The sequence below is a fragment of the Phalacrocorax carbo genome, unplaced genomic scaffold, assembly GCF_963921805.1.
Source record: "Phalacrocorax carbo unplaced genomic scaffold, bPhaCar2.1 SCAFFOLD_36, whole genome shotgun sequence".
Lineage (NCBI taxonomy): Eukaryota > Metazoa > Chordata > Aves > Suliformes > Phalacrocoracidae > Phalacrocorax > Phalacrocorax carbo.
In genome coordinates, this window is record NW_026990495.1 from 1,264,164 (window position 1) to 1,277,136 (window position 12,973).

Below are 12,973 nucleotides of genomic sequence, written 5' to 3' on the forward strand. Positions count from 1 at the left end.
TGTCTTGCCCTGGCTCTCTGCCGACAGGAGGGAGCAGTGGGTGGTGTCAGCCTGGGGGGGTGGCAGGAGGGAGAGCGGGCGGTGAGAGGCGTGGGGGTGAGAGGACATGGGGCGGTGATGGGCCCAGGGCTGTTGGGAGAGCCAGCGCGGGCCCCGGGGCTGAAGGGAGGTGACGCTGGGTGGCGAAGGCCCAGGGGGTGGCGGGAGGGACAGCGCAGACCTCGGGGTGTGACAGGACACCGGGCAGCAACAGACCTGGGGGGTGACAGGACAGCAGGCTGCTGGAACCCCCTCCCCTAAGGGCCACTTGGCATTAGGGCAACGAGGGCAGGGCTGCCACACCCACATGATGCAGGTCTTTCTTCATAATGTGCTGAGCATATAAGAGGACCATGACACCGTGTGCTGCAGTAGGCGCCATCCCAGAGCAGGCACCGCCTGGCCCCAACCATGTCCTGTGTCCACTACAAGTTCTTCTCCAGGCTGAACTATGATACGGTCACCTTCAGCGGCCTCCACATCACCCTGCGCGACCTCAAGCGCCAGATCATGGGCCGCGAGAAGCTGAAGGCGACCAGGAGCGACCTGCAGATCTCCAACGCCCAGACCAAAGAAGGTGCGTGGGGGCGGCGGGCGCGGGGCCTCGGGGACCAGTGCGGAGCTGCACCCCGGCGGGGAGCTGCATTGCAGGGGGGAGCAGCACCCCAGTAGGGAGTTGCACCCCAGCGGGGACCTGCACCACTGCGGAAAGCGACAACCCGCAGGGGCCCTGCACCACCTGCCCCGGCGCCCCCAGGGGCCCTGGCACCACCTGCCAGACGGTGGGCTGGCCCCGCTGGTAGGTGACGGTGTGGAGCCGGGCAGGCTCACCGGACACCGGCAGCCCTGGGGCAGAGGGCAGCACACAGGCACTGACCGGTGGCGGCATGGCCGTGGTGGTGAAGCGCATGTCGGACACCTCCGATGCCGTCGGCAGCTGCAGAGGGAACCTCCCTGTTGGGGGAAGCAAAGAGGGGTGGTGGGGTGAGCTACTGGTGGGCAGAGCCCCTTGGGGGGTTACCCGGAGGGCAGGAGCACCACGAGGAGCAGGAGCCTGCTGCTGTACCTGCCATGGCGGCGGGTCAGTGTGGGGTTTGTCTGGGGCAAAGAGTGTTCTGGGGTTCTGTCCCCATGGCGATCATTCCACCAGCACCTGCCTCAGCCAGCCCTGCCAGGGTTTCATTTCTCATGCCACAGCAACTGCCCGTCTCAATGACGTCCCATCCTGCTGATGGTTTCCTGTCCGCAATGCTCATTTCTCATCCCGGTGAGGGTTTCCCATCCCCACGGTGATTTCTCAGACCCGTGATGGTTTCCTATCCCAACGGTTTCCCATGCCCACAATTTCCCTTCCCAAGCATTGTTTTTGCAGGGAGCTGAATTTCCTGCCCAAGGGGAAGGGATGCAGCCAGTACGGGTGGCCCTGCGATGCCAGCGTGTGAGCTGCCCCATCCTGCCCCAGTGAGGGGGGATGGGGCACTTTTGGGGGTGTTTTTGTGCTTCCCGTCTCTGGAATCCTTACATGTGCACACAGAGTACTGTTCTTTTATAACCTTGCCCGTGCAGGAGCCCTGACTAAATGTTGACCTGATCTTGGAAAGAACAAAGTGGAGCTTGAGTGAAGATGGCCGACTTGCTCAGATTTTTCTGAGCACTCTAACCTTTTACAGTTCCGGGACTGTAACTTTCCATAATGGAGATCTAGTAACAGAAGCAATGCTAACCTAAGCGAAAAGAAAACAGGATTTTAAATATCAGTGGAATATCTGCCCATGGAGTCATGTTCTGCAAAGGCAGAAGTCCCTTCAAAAAGCCTGTGCCTCCTTTTAATTTGATCTGCATTTGTTGAGTGTGTTGAGACGATAAAAGTCGGTGTTACCTATAAAAGGTTGCTTTTCTCTCTGTAAAGGGATTCTCTGAAGTGCTGTGTAATGACATACTGATATACGTTCTTACAAACTGACTACTGCTTTTTTCTGTACTGATGTTGTTTTCAGAATACACAGATGATGATGCCCTGATTCCGAGGAACTCCTCGGTAATTGTCAGAAGGATCCCTGCTGGAGGAGTTAAAGCTACCAGCAGAACCTCTGTTACGTGAGTATCCGTAAAGCGGTGTAGTCTTTGCTAGGGGGTTCAGTGAGGTCACTGGTTTAATGGATATTAGTTTACCAGTGGCGTTCCAACTGCATCTCCCTTGTTAAAGCGGCTGTTAGTTTTTGTTGTCCTGGGGTAGGTTTCAATGGACCTGTCCCAAAGCAGACTGACCTTTTTAGGCCTGCTGGGACATGGGCTTCAGGCTCCAACAACGGTAACTTCTAAGATGATTCTGTTGGGTTTGTTCTTGGGCTTGATTGTTCTGAGACCCGAGCTGTAGATGCTGGTTCCTCCAGGTGGAGAGATGCCTTATGCTATGGGCTTGCTTGTATTGCTTTCAGAGTAAAGACAGATACGCACCGTAGTGTACGCTTAGAATTTGTTCCCATCCCAGAGGAGCCCGATTGTCAGTGTTTGGCTATTTCCTGCATTTGCGGGAGGAGGCAGGATATGGCAGGTACTCTGAGGCCCCAGATCTGGGGTGTATTGGTTGAGATTACAGCTACTCAAACGTGATCCTGCCTACAGGATTGTTGTGGTCATTTTGGGATTTGGGATTTTTTTTAGTTGCACTGAATGTGAGAATTTGAGAATGAGAACAGTTTATGTGTATGAATAGATGTCCACATTCACTAGATTATCCGAACAATGTCCTGATGGGCAGGTTTTATAACCTGTTTCACTGCTTGATGTTGGGCACAAGTGCTCTATTTTAAGCTCTGATCACCTTCCTTTCTTTCTCCTTCCAGAAGTCGAACGGAGCCAGTGAGCGGAACACCAAAAGCAGTATGTAAAAGCACAGGGTCACACCTTTTTCTGCACACTGCACTGAATTCTGACCAACGTAGCCTTGTATGAAATGTTCCAAACAGTAGTTTCATATAATTTCTTCCAGTAAAACATAGCCTATGCTGCAAAGACAATGGATTTGATTCAGCATAGTAAGAACTGCGTAATGCCATCATTTGCACAGTTCTAATGGGACTATTGGTATTTGTGCCCAGTCACACATTGTATTTCATCCTGAATATGCGAGGCTATTTCCTGAATGGCTTTGTGTTGTACAGATAAGGTACGATTGGTTATAGGCGATGTAGGTTCAAGGTTTGCACAACTGGACGTGGTGCCGTGCTCTCCATCTGTCTGTCTACAGCTAGTAACGTGTCTGCTGGCGTAGCTGCTTGTGCGCTTTGTGTTTCTTGCAATGAAAATGCTCCAGAGTGTATTTTTGCCATTTTCACCTTGTATCACTTAGCTTCTGTTTTTGCTTGCTTTGCCCAACGGTTTTTGAAAACGTTCATAAAAAACACCGAGAAACCATTGTTGTTAAACTTGGTACTGTTTCTGGCTTTGACGTGGGGGTTCAAACAAAAACTAAAACTGACATACGCCCTACGTTCTGAGGACAGTTCTGGGCAGCTAAACGAGTCCTTTCCGTGCCTTTGAATACCTGGGTATTTGTTCCTGGAACTGTTTAATTGCAGTGATATTGTTTGGGCTCCTCCAAGTACATGAATGTCTTTAACAGATTGCCCTGAATGTAAATATCGTTGCTACACAAAGTGGTATTCTAAAGTTCTGCATTTGCTCTTCCCGCTTTCTCTGATGCAGCAGCTTCATCTAATAGCTTGTCTGCAAATGAAAATACCTGAAACCCAGTGTACAAATTTTGGCACAAGGTTAGAGCCTGGGGCCTTTGTGGGGCATTTTTCATCAGGTTGGAAAACACTGTCATTCTGCTGCTGAAATATAAATAAGTAACAGAAGGAAATGCTTGACTGGTAATAGCCTGGATTTTGATTTAGTCTTCTGTTCAGTTTCTTTAGTTCCCTTTAGTTTCTGATTAGTCTTCCGTTTGAAATGGCAGTTCATACATTGACTGTCGATTTTGGATTTTGGATTGTTTGGGGGTTGTTGGTTGTCGAGTCGTGTCCCCGCCCCTCCCCAGTTCTTCTGCAGTATTGCCTTAGGGTGGCAAACAAGTTTCATGGAGATGTTGGTTCTAACTGACTGGTTGGAGGGACTGGCAGGAAATACTTCAGTAGAAATATAAAGGGAACAAAAAAAGACCCAGGGCTGGAGGGCCGTGGAAGGTGGCCGTTGGGCAAACGTGCTGAACAGTACATCAGTTACCCTTCCTGACCCATTTGACAAGGTTCCCTCTCTGAGATACTCTGGAGCAACAAGCTGATCTCAAGCGGGTCTGGTTAGTCTAGTTTCTTCTCATTAACCGCACGGGCACTCTTAAGCTGGCGTAGCTTTGGACTTTGCCTTGAGCAAATGCAAATGACACGAGGTCGGAAATGCCTCTTGCAGTCACACTCGGAGCGCATCGTGCAGACTTTCAGACTACGGTAGAGGTTAACTATTGCTATGTTTGGACTGTACAACTTGAATATGTGTTTAATTTTCTGTGAACAGATGGATGACTCCTCTGCATCTGCTTCTCTGTCCCAGCTTATTCAGGTATATCTATATTCTTACCAAATACTTCAAAAAAAAAAAAAAAAAAAGTGTTTGCTTCATATTTTTAAATCTTGCACTGTGATCCAGAGCTGTATAACTGTTGTAATGCGAACAATGCTTTACTTTAATTCTTAATAATGTCAAGTATTTATGTTAACCTTAAAATGTGTGTATGCTTTGATCCTCTCCTGTAAAGAGCAGTTGCCACTTTGGGGAGATAGAAGGGGAGAACCTTACCAGCACCAACGTCACGTTGCACTAGTGCTCATCTTCAAGACACAAAGGAGAAGCACTTCAGAGGCTGTTTGCCCTGTTTCATACATTCCGTTAGTTCTGCTTTGGGGAGGAGCGCTATTTTTACAGAAGCATGTCACTGGCTGTAAGGGACGGACATTCCAGGGGGTGTGGAGCAGCCAAATTAGAGGCGTGCCTGGAACACGGACAATTGCAGGGCTGTTTCTGAATTTCTAGTCCTCAGAGCTGCAGATCCATTCTTTGACCGCTGCACAATTTCATCAGCTGTCGTATAGATACAGTGGGCAACACAATCTGATTTCCTTGAACGCAGACTGTGTACGCTGTGATTATGTCCCTAACCGTGTCTAGGAACACACCCACGCCTGTGTGTGGCATGCTGGCGGAGGTGACCTTCTGGAACTCCTGCCACGCCGCGTTTTGCTGTGGAGCTGCTGGCGGTTTTTGCCCGGGAATGTGTAACTTTGGCTGGGAAAGCACTAGTCATTGCGCCTTGTGAGAAGGCGTAGTGCTAGCCAATTCAGGGCCTGGGCTTTAAAGTTACAAAGATCAGAGAAGGCAGGGCCTAAGGCAAAGGAGCTGGTTCTTTCTTCTGAAAAGAAAGGCTGGAGTTCATTCCCAGGACAGAGAAAGCTCTCCCCACTAGCCACTTCTTCCCTCTCTCACCACAGACATGAAATTGTGCACACGTGGCAAAAATATTGGAAAAAATAATTCATTTGGAAGGTAGCCACCAGAAGAAACTGGTCTGCATTCGTGCTGTCCCTAAACGTGTCCTTGGTTCTGTAAACTTAGGTGAAGTTTTACTCTAAAATGTGAGAAGCGTCCAAGAGGTGCACACATTGAAGCTTTTGAGAACATTGAAGTATTTCAGAACAATACAGGAACAACACCTCAGAGCAGCTCAAAACTGTGACTTACTCTACCCTCTTTAGCGCAGACTGGCTCAGCAGGGAGTCAATGTGTTGTAAAAAGTCCTCTGGTTTATTACTGCTATGTACGAAATGCCATATTTGAACTTTCACCTATCCCTAAAAATGTTTTGTGGGTTTTGGACGTGTCTTGTACATCTCTTGGGTTCAAGCAAATCAGTCAAGTGTCTGTGAAGTTTTCTGTCACGGTTAATGGAAATGATTTCATAGGTGTCGATCTGCATTATGTTACAGTTGAGGAAAAACTGTGTATAGGAAACAACCATTTAATAAAATGCTGAAAGTAGTTGGTTGCTCTTGCGAAGGAATGCACCTAAAAGCAAAGACAGGAGTGGCTGATCTGAAGGCTTGGTGCTGGACGGTCCAAAGAATGTACAGTCCCTCCCTTAGACCCTGCTGGTATCTGCACTAGTGTGTAATTAAAACGTTTGAACAAATAGTACTTTAAAAACCAAGAAATCAGCTGGTTTCCTTCATATGAAGATCTAGTTCTGCGTAAGGCTTATATTACAATTTGCATGGTAAAAGGACACGGCCAGCTGGAGAAACCTGCAGGTTTTGCTTACCGTAGTTAGCTCACTTAACACGAAGAAGTTAGCAGGGGCTCTAAAGTGTTTCTAACGTGTGTGTCGACTAACGGCCTGTTACACAGACTGCCAGTCTGGCTGAAGCCAGCGCTTCCGAAGAAGACAAAATAAAAGCGATGATGATACAGTCTTGCCGTGCATATGATCCAATCAAGTAAGTGTTGATAACGCCAGATCTGTTCCCCAACGATTACGGAGGAATGCTAGAGATGGTTGCTTTAACAAGAGAGACACATGCACCCCTTTTTCTTTTTCTCCCAAAAACCTTCTAGTTACATGAAGAACAGCCTGGGTCTACCTCCGCCATCATATACTTGCTTTCGTTGTGGAAAACCTGGCCACTATATAAAGAACTGCCCAACAAACGGGGTAAGGTTGGGGGGGGACTTCTGGTGTTACTTCGTTTTTGTTTTTTACCTTGGCAGCGAGGTAACAGACACATGAACACGCATATTAAGACGTGTTTCTCTTGGGGTGAAATAGAGAGGTTACATGGCAAAGTTGCAAAGCCCTTCAAAATTCAAGGGACACCTGCAATTACCAAGGCAAAATTTTCTTTTTTCCAGGCCACCACAACAAACATAGCCAGAGACCTTTCTCTGTCAACTTTCATGCATATTTTTCTGTATTTCAATATGACTGGAAATTTATTTTGGGTTTGAACCCTTTCTAAAGACACTTCACAGTTTTTAGTATTTCGTACAAAACCAGGATGTTTCTGCTGGCCCCATCTATTGGATATCTGCCTGGTGTAATGACACAAGCCTCTGGCTGAGCGTCCCTGCCATTTAACAACAGTCACGGAGATGTCGTTTTAAGTGTGGGTCTTGAGATACGCCTGCATTTCTTTTCCTACCAGGACAAGACTTTTGAGCCTGTTCCCAGAATTAGGAGGAGCACGGGCATTCCAAGGAGTTTCATGGTGGAGGTGAAAGATCCCAACACAAAGGGTGCTATGCTGACCAGCACGGGAAAATATGCCATACCAATTATTAATGCGTAAGTATGGGACTAACGGGACTGACCCAGGAGCGAAGGAGAGGAACCGTGCGTCGATGCCTGGGCGGCAATGCAGCCGAGTGGGCCAGCACCTCTAGTTACGGGGGAGGAAGCACTGGCATTGCATCTTAACCTTAACACCCGTGATACTTTCTAATCCCAAGGCCCTAAAATAGGACGCTCCTCCTGTTCATGCCCCTGGAAGCTGGTTAAACTTGTGGCGTGCTAAGAATCAGTATTTCTGCAAAAGGTTTCCGAGGTGTTTGCAGTGGAGTCGTTCTCTTTGAAAGCGCGTTTTGCTTCTGTCTGATGCTGCAAAGGCTCCTTGCAAAAGTTAACAAGTTGCTGTGGGAGTGAGGTTTCCTCCCCCTCTGACTTTTATCACCTCCCCTGTGTGAAAGAGGCTGCAGTTTTCCTGTTGCTATAAACTAAGAAAATACTACTGTGTGCTGACAAGAGCGGCTGCTCTAAAATGCACTCGGTGGCACTTCTGGTGTTCTGCCATGGACCTCCTTTTGTAGAAGCTCTAACATAGACTTCTTCCATTTCCAAAACTTCATTACTCGGAGACTGACTTGATCCTCAGCCTGCCATTTACTTTTACCCTCTGGCAACAGAGGAGAGGTGGGATTCATTTCACACGATTTCTAGCTGTCAAAAAATTATTTGCCTAGTCTGAGCTGATTTCTCCATTGACCCAATGAATGGGAGAGGTCTGCAGCAGGAAAATTGTTCCCCCTCCCTCTTCTCATCCTGTGGCTGTAGAAAAGGAGTTTCAACTAGCGGCCTACGTTTTAGAAGGCTAATGTGGAGTGAGAAGAATTCCACCTGTTCTCTTCCCCTGAGAAAAGCCAAAGCTTGGAAAAGTTCTCCTTGACCCACCTTTAACTTTTTGCTCTCTCCTTCCCCACCCCCCTCCAGGGAAGCTTATGCCAGAGGAAAGAAGGAAAAGCCTCCCTTTCTACCGGAAGAGCCGGCCTCCTCCTCCCCCTCCGATGAGCCTATTCCAGATGAGCTCCTGTGTCCCCTTTGTAAAGATATAATGACCGACGCAGCTGTTATTCCCTGCTGTGGAAACAGTTATTGTGACGAATGTAAGTGTGACCCCATGGCTGTTAATTCAAAACATCACCTCTGATCCTCTGAAAGCAGAAACAGGAGATCAGGAAATTACTGTCTCACCGGTTCTATGTAGTACTTAAGCCCAGCCTGAATAGGAAAGGACTCTTCTCCTATAAAGGGCAAAAGAAAGGCCGAAAGCTTTTTCCTCCTTTTTATGTATCTCGTTAAATCCCCTTCGCACGTGGAAGGACGAGTATGAGAAGAGGGCGTAACTGCGCAGGCGATGACGCTATTAGATAGCGAATGCATTTCGTTTGTCCACAGCCCTTTCCCTCCTACAAAATTACAGAGCCAACGCTGGTGACTTCCTGTGGTCTGCAGCAATCGGGTACTTGGGCATTTAATGCACATTCTCCTCCACGGGAGAGTTGGCTGAAACCTTCAGAACTCAAACCCGCTAACGGGTTTTTGAGGTCTCTTTTGTTCACTAGCCCTGAGGTTGGTGACTTCTCACTGTACTAGAGAGTGGAAAAAAGCTGAGTCAAGACATCAAGACACCGCCTACTCCACACCTCCAGATGTTACAGGAGTGAAACATCAGGGCTGTACCGTTATTGGCTGCATACTAGAAAATTATTAGGCTACTGAACTTGAGCTTCATGTTCCCAATTCAAGATCATCTTCACCCATTAATCATATACATGGTTTTCTAACTGATGAGAACCCCAAAAATGTCCTTAGTTTGGCTAAAATCTATTTTGACGACTCTAATTGCACACAGGTATTAGAACAGCGTTACTGGATTCTGAGGATCATACCTGCCCAACGTGTCATCAGAGCGATGTTTCTCCTGATGCTTTAGCTGCCAACAAGATCCTACGCCAGGTAACGTGATGGCTTTTCCGTGAACTGCTTGTAAGAGAAGTCTATTCCTGAAAAGCTGAAAGGGAAGAAAACATGAATCGACGGCTCCTGAAGCAGGGCTAAATTGGACAAGGCTACATTTATTTACTCCTCCAGTGCATGATCCCTTGTTACAGAAGCTTACAACTCCTTAGAGACAGTCTGGCAAATTCAGGTCACAGTTTTAACATGATTGCCTCCCTTTCAAATTCGGTGTTGACACTGAAGTGCTTTAAATACAGACACCCTGAGTTACCAGTCATTAATGCCGGCGCTTAATGCGATGTGTTCCTACCCCTGCCTGCTGATTTATTTTAGGATTGATAGCATTTACAGGAATGAGTGATGTTCCTCTGTGGAGCCTTTTGTTTGTGTGCCTCCTGAAGTTTCCTATCCCCTTTTTGTCCGTGTTTTTCTGCCTCTAGGCTGTGAACAACTTTGAAAATGGAACTGGCTACCCTCGGCAGCAGCAGCCGCAGCAGCCGCCACCGCCACCACCTCCACCACCACTCCTGACTGTCGGGCCTCCCGCCGCGCTGGTGACGGCCGCTAACCTTTCTAAACCTTCCTCTCAGCCAATCGGCGGGTTGTTGGAGGAGAAGGTTAGTTTGATTTCAGCATAGGCACTGATCCTTGTCTTTTAGCAGAGCTTCGTTTCCAACTCTTTCCAACCGTTTTTTGCCAAGGGCCGTCAGGTTCCGCTACTAAGACAAGCAGCACTGCCGAGTCGTCTGGGCCCCCAAGGACAATCAATACCCACAACGGGTAAGTAACGCTAACTTTAGAATTCCTTTAAAAGTCTTATCTTCAGATAAACTGAATGGGATTTTTTTCTTTTTCCCTCCCCACTGCAACAGGTCATCCAGTGAGAGCCACTACAATTCGCTCAGCAGGTGGCGGATCAGGCTGCGAACTGTAAGTGTCCCACAGAAATTCAATGCATTACTACCGGTAACTGTACTACTACTCCTGGTTAAAGGAGGCCGTAACACGTAACTCCTGCAACAGCTGATTTGCAATGAATAAGTACGCACAGGTAGTTGTGGAGAACACTAGCGGTAATTAATTTTGAAATGGCTTACTTTGAATTGCCTTTAACAAAGGGATCTGTGCTTGCACTAAGATTATTTAAAATAAAACATCAGCACAGGACTGACAAGGGGACTGCCAAAAACCAACACTTTCTGGGGAAACCGTAATCACATACGAAAATTAAATATAATTATAGGATCAAGTGGAAAGCCAGGCTAGAAGCTTGGAAGCAGAAACTTTACATGCTAACAAGTTCTTCAATTTGCAATAGCATCATTACATAAACACATGGAGAGAGGATAAAAAAAAAACAAACCAAACCAAACAAAGCAAACCAAATTTGAGAGGAAAAAAGTTGGGGAGTGTGACCCTTTTTTCTTTCTTTTTCTGTGTGGTTTTTTTTCAGGTCCAAGTCTCCCTGCAGTGCTTCATCTTACTGTAGAAGTTCGTATACCTACACCAAGTCAAGATCCAGTTCTTCCCCCACTCACTCCTACTCTCGATCATTCAGTCGTTCCCAGTCTCGTTCCTCCCCGCGATCGCCGCCGTATCCAAGAAGAGGCAAAGGGAAGAGTCGTAACTATCGCTCCAGGTCAAGGTCAAGCGGCTCTCACCATTCAAGGCTAAGGTCACCCCCGCACAGAAGATACCATTCACGGTCAAGGTCTCCGGTGTTTAGGGGCCAGTCTCCAACTAAACGGACTCTACCTCAAGGGGAAGGAGAAAGGGAGTGTTTTAACAGGTCCAGAGAGGTTCCACCATATGATAGGAAAGCTTACGAGGGCAGATCCCGTGACTGTAGGGATCCATTTGAAAAGGAAAGATACAGAGAACGGCGAGGGAACTCTAGGCACCGGAGTGAGAAGTTTTACAAAGGCTATGCTGTTGGCTGTCAACCTCCACCTCCACAAAACAGAGAGGACTTTTCTCCAGGTAGGTTTGGTCCACCTGGCACCAGACGAGAGAATTTGCCATGTGCTCAGGGACGTAGGCAGGATTATCCTGCTGGGCAGAGGCACAGAAACCATCATACAGCTGGAAATTGCCCTGAAAAACCATGTGGAAGGGAGAGCCGTGGCATCAAAGATCCTGAAACATCAAAAAAGAAAGAGGTGGAAAAACCACTGGGAGACAAGAAAGGCAATAAAGATAAAAAGCACCGGAATGAAGGATTTCCAAATGCTGAGTTGTTGGAAGGTGCGAGAAAACCAAGAGAGGCAGCTGCAGCAGAAGGTGTTACAGCGGAGTCTGTCTTCAGGCTCCCAAGCAGAGACGATGCCACCCCTGTGAGAAATGAGCCAATGGAAACAGAGTCTAGTGCTTTCAGACTGGGGTCTGAAAAGGAGGAAGAAGAGAAGGATAAGCCAAAAGCAAAGACTGACAAGGCCAAGCGGAAAGTAGAAGTGGCTCTTCCTCCTAAGACGGACAATACAGTAAAACCAGCTGAAGGTTCCAACGAGAAGGTGGACACGGGTCGTGACAAATCTCCTCGACTGGAACCTCCTGCGAAAAAGGCAAAGGAGGACTAGCCAAAGTCAGGCAGTGTTAAAACACCTTCCTCTTGAAAGGATGAGGGTGTTTTGATGCTGTCCTGCAGCGAGTAGTTGCTAGTTGGGGAGGATAGAAGGGGAGTGCCTTATCAGCCAAGTTAGAGCCATTTCTGGAATACGGGCAATTGCATGGCTATTGTTCTCTTTGTTTACTCGCACCTGTATAAACACAAATCGCATGTTCATCAATAAAGTTAACACTCTTTTAGCCTCGTGTGTTCCCTGGCATGTCTGTGTTACATTTCTAACTAGCGTCTCACCATGAGCTCACAGAGATGTCTCAAAAATGATTAGGAAATAAGAAAAATAATACTCCTGGAGTAGGAGGGGAGACTCAGTGTTAGTTAGAACTAATTAAAGTCAGTGAAAGACAAAGCACAGCCATTCCCTTCTTGTTTGCTCTGACTGTACCTGCTTTGGGTTGTGGGTAGGCATAGGCAGGGTGGAAGCCTTGCATCTCTCTTGACGAGTCCTCTCTCTCTCCTTCTCCCCGTGAAAGCAGAATGCACATTAACTATGCACACTAACAGGCATATAAAGAAAAGCTAGGGCCCTGGGGCCATTGCCACTGCCTAATTCTCTTACTATCCCGTTATTTACCGATTTATGTTCTGGAATTACTAAATTTGGTACTAGAGCAAACCTTACACAACTCATACTCTTTGCGGGGGGAAAGATACACTCACCTTCCCGTTGTGACACTAATGGGTATAGCTTTCCCTCTGCCAGCTGGAAGCGTGCTGACTTCCCACAGTGCTTTACTGGCTCAGGACTCGACAGCTGCAAAGTATTAGATGAGACCTAGGTTTTACATGAACAGAGGAGAAAACAGTTCAGTGGCACACAGGAAAGACAGAAAGGAAGGGAGAAAAAGAAGGGAAAAACGGAGGAGTTAGTTAAATCCGTTACCTTTAGATCTCTCTGGCAGAAGGCCCTACTCCAGAGAGGCAATCCCATCCAAGAAACACTTTGCAGGCATTTAGAAGTCAGCAGGATACAAGCAAATACAGAATTTCTTTCTCAGATTAGGCTCATGGGTTCTCTTCTATGT

The 12,973-nt window shown here is 47.5% G+C and overlaps 1 protein-coding gene and 1 pseudogene across 1 annotated transcript; both read left to right on the forward strand.

The window, feature by feature from the left end:
* Positions 1–450: 450 nt before the first annotated feature.
* Positions 451–10,209, forward strand: LOC135311312 (E3 ubiquitin-protein ligase RBBP6-like). The gene is made up of 11 exons (XM_064440436.1): positions 451–616; positions 2,037–2,136; positions 2,886–2,922; positions 4,558–4,602; positions 6,442–6,530; positions 6,649–6,745; positions 7,236–7,375; positions 8,297–8,469; positions 9,219–9,322; positions 9,766–9,942; positions 10,198–10,209. The coding sequence occupies exons 1-11, from the start codon at positions 451–453 to the stop codon at positions 10,207–10,209; spliced, it is 1,140 nt and encodes a 379-aa protein (XP_064296506.1).
* A 68-nt stretch (positions 10,210–10,277) lies between these two features.
* LOC135311313 (E3 ubiquitin-protein ligase RBBP6-like) lies at positions 10,278–11,976 on the forward strand (annotated as a pseudogene).
* Positions 11,977–12,973: the final 997 nt, after the last annotated feature.

Bases quoted from the DNA above. Each gene is read 5' to 3' on its own strand.
- LOC135311312 (XM_064440436.1), top strand. From the start codon at position 451: ATGTCCTGTGTCCACTACAAGTTCTTCTCCAGGCTGAACTATGATACG. The intron at 8,470-9,218 runs GTAAGTGTGACC...AATTGCACACAG, and splicing joins AAACAGTTATTGTGACGAAT to GTATTAGAACAGCGTTACTG. The intron at 9,323-9,765 runs GTAACGTGATGG...TTCTGCCTCTAG, and splicing joins CCAACAAGATCCTACGCCAG to GCTGTGAACAACTTTGAAAA.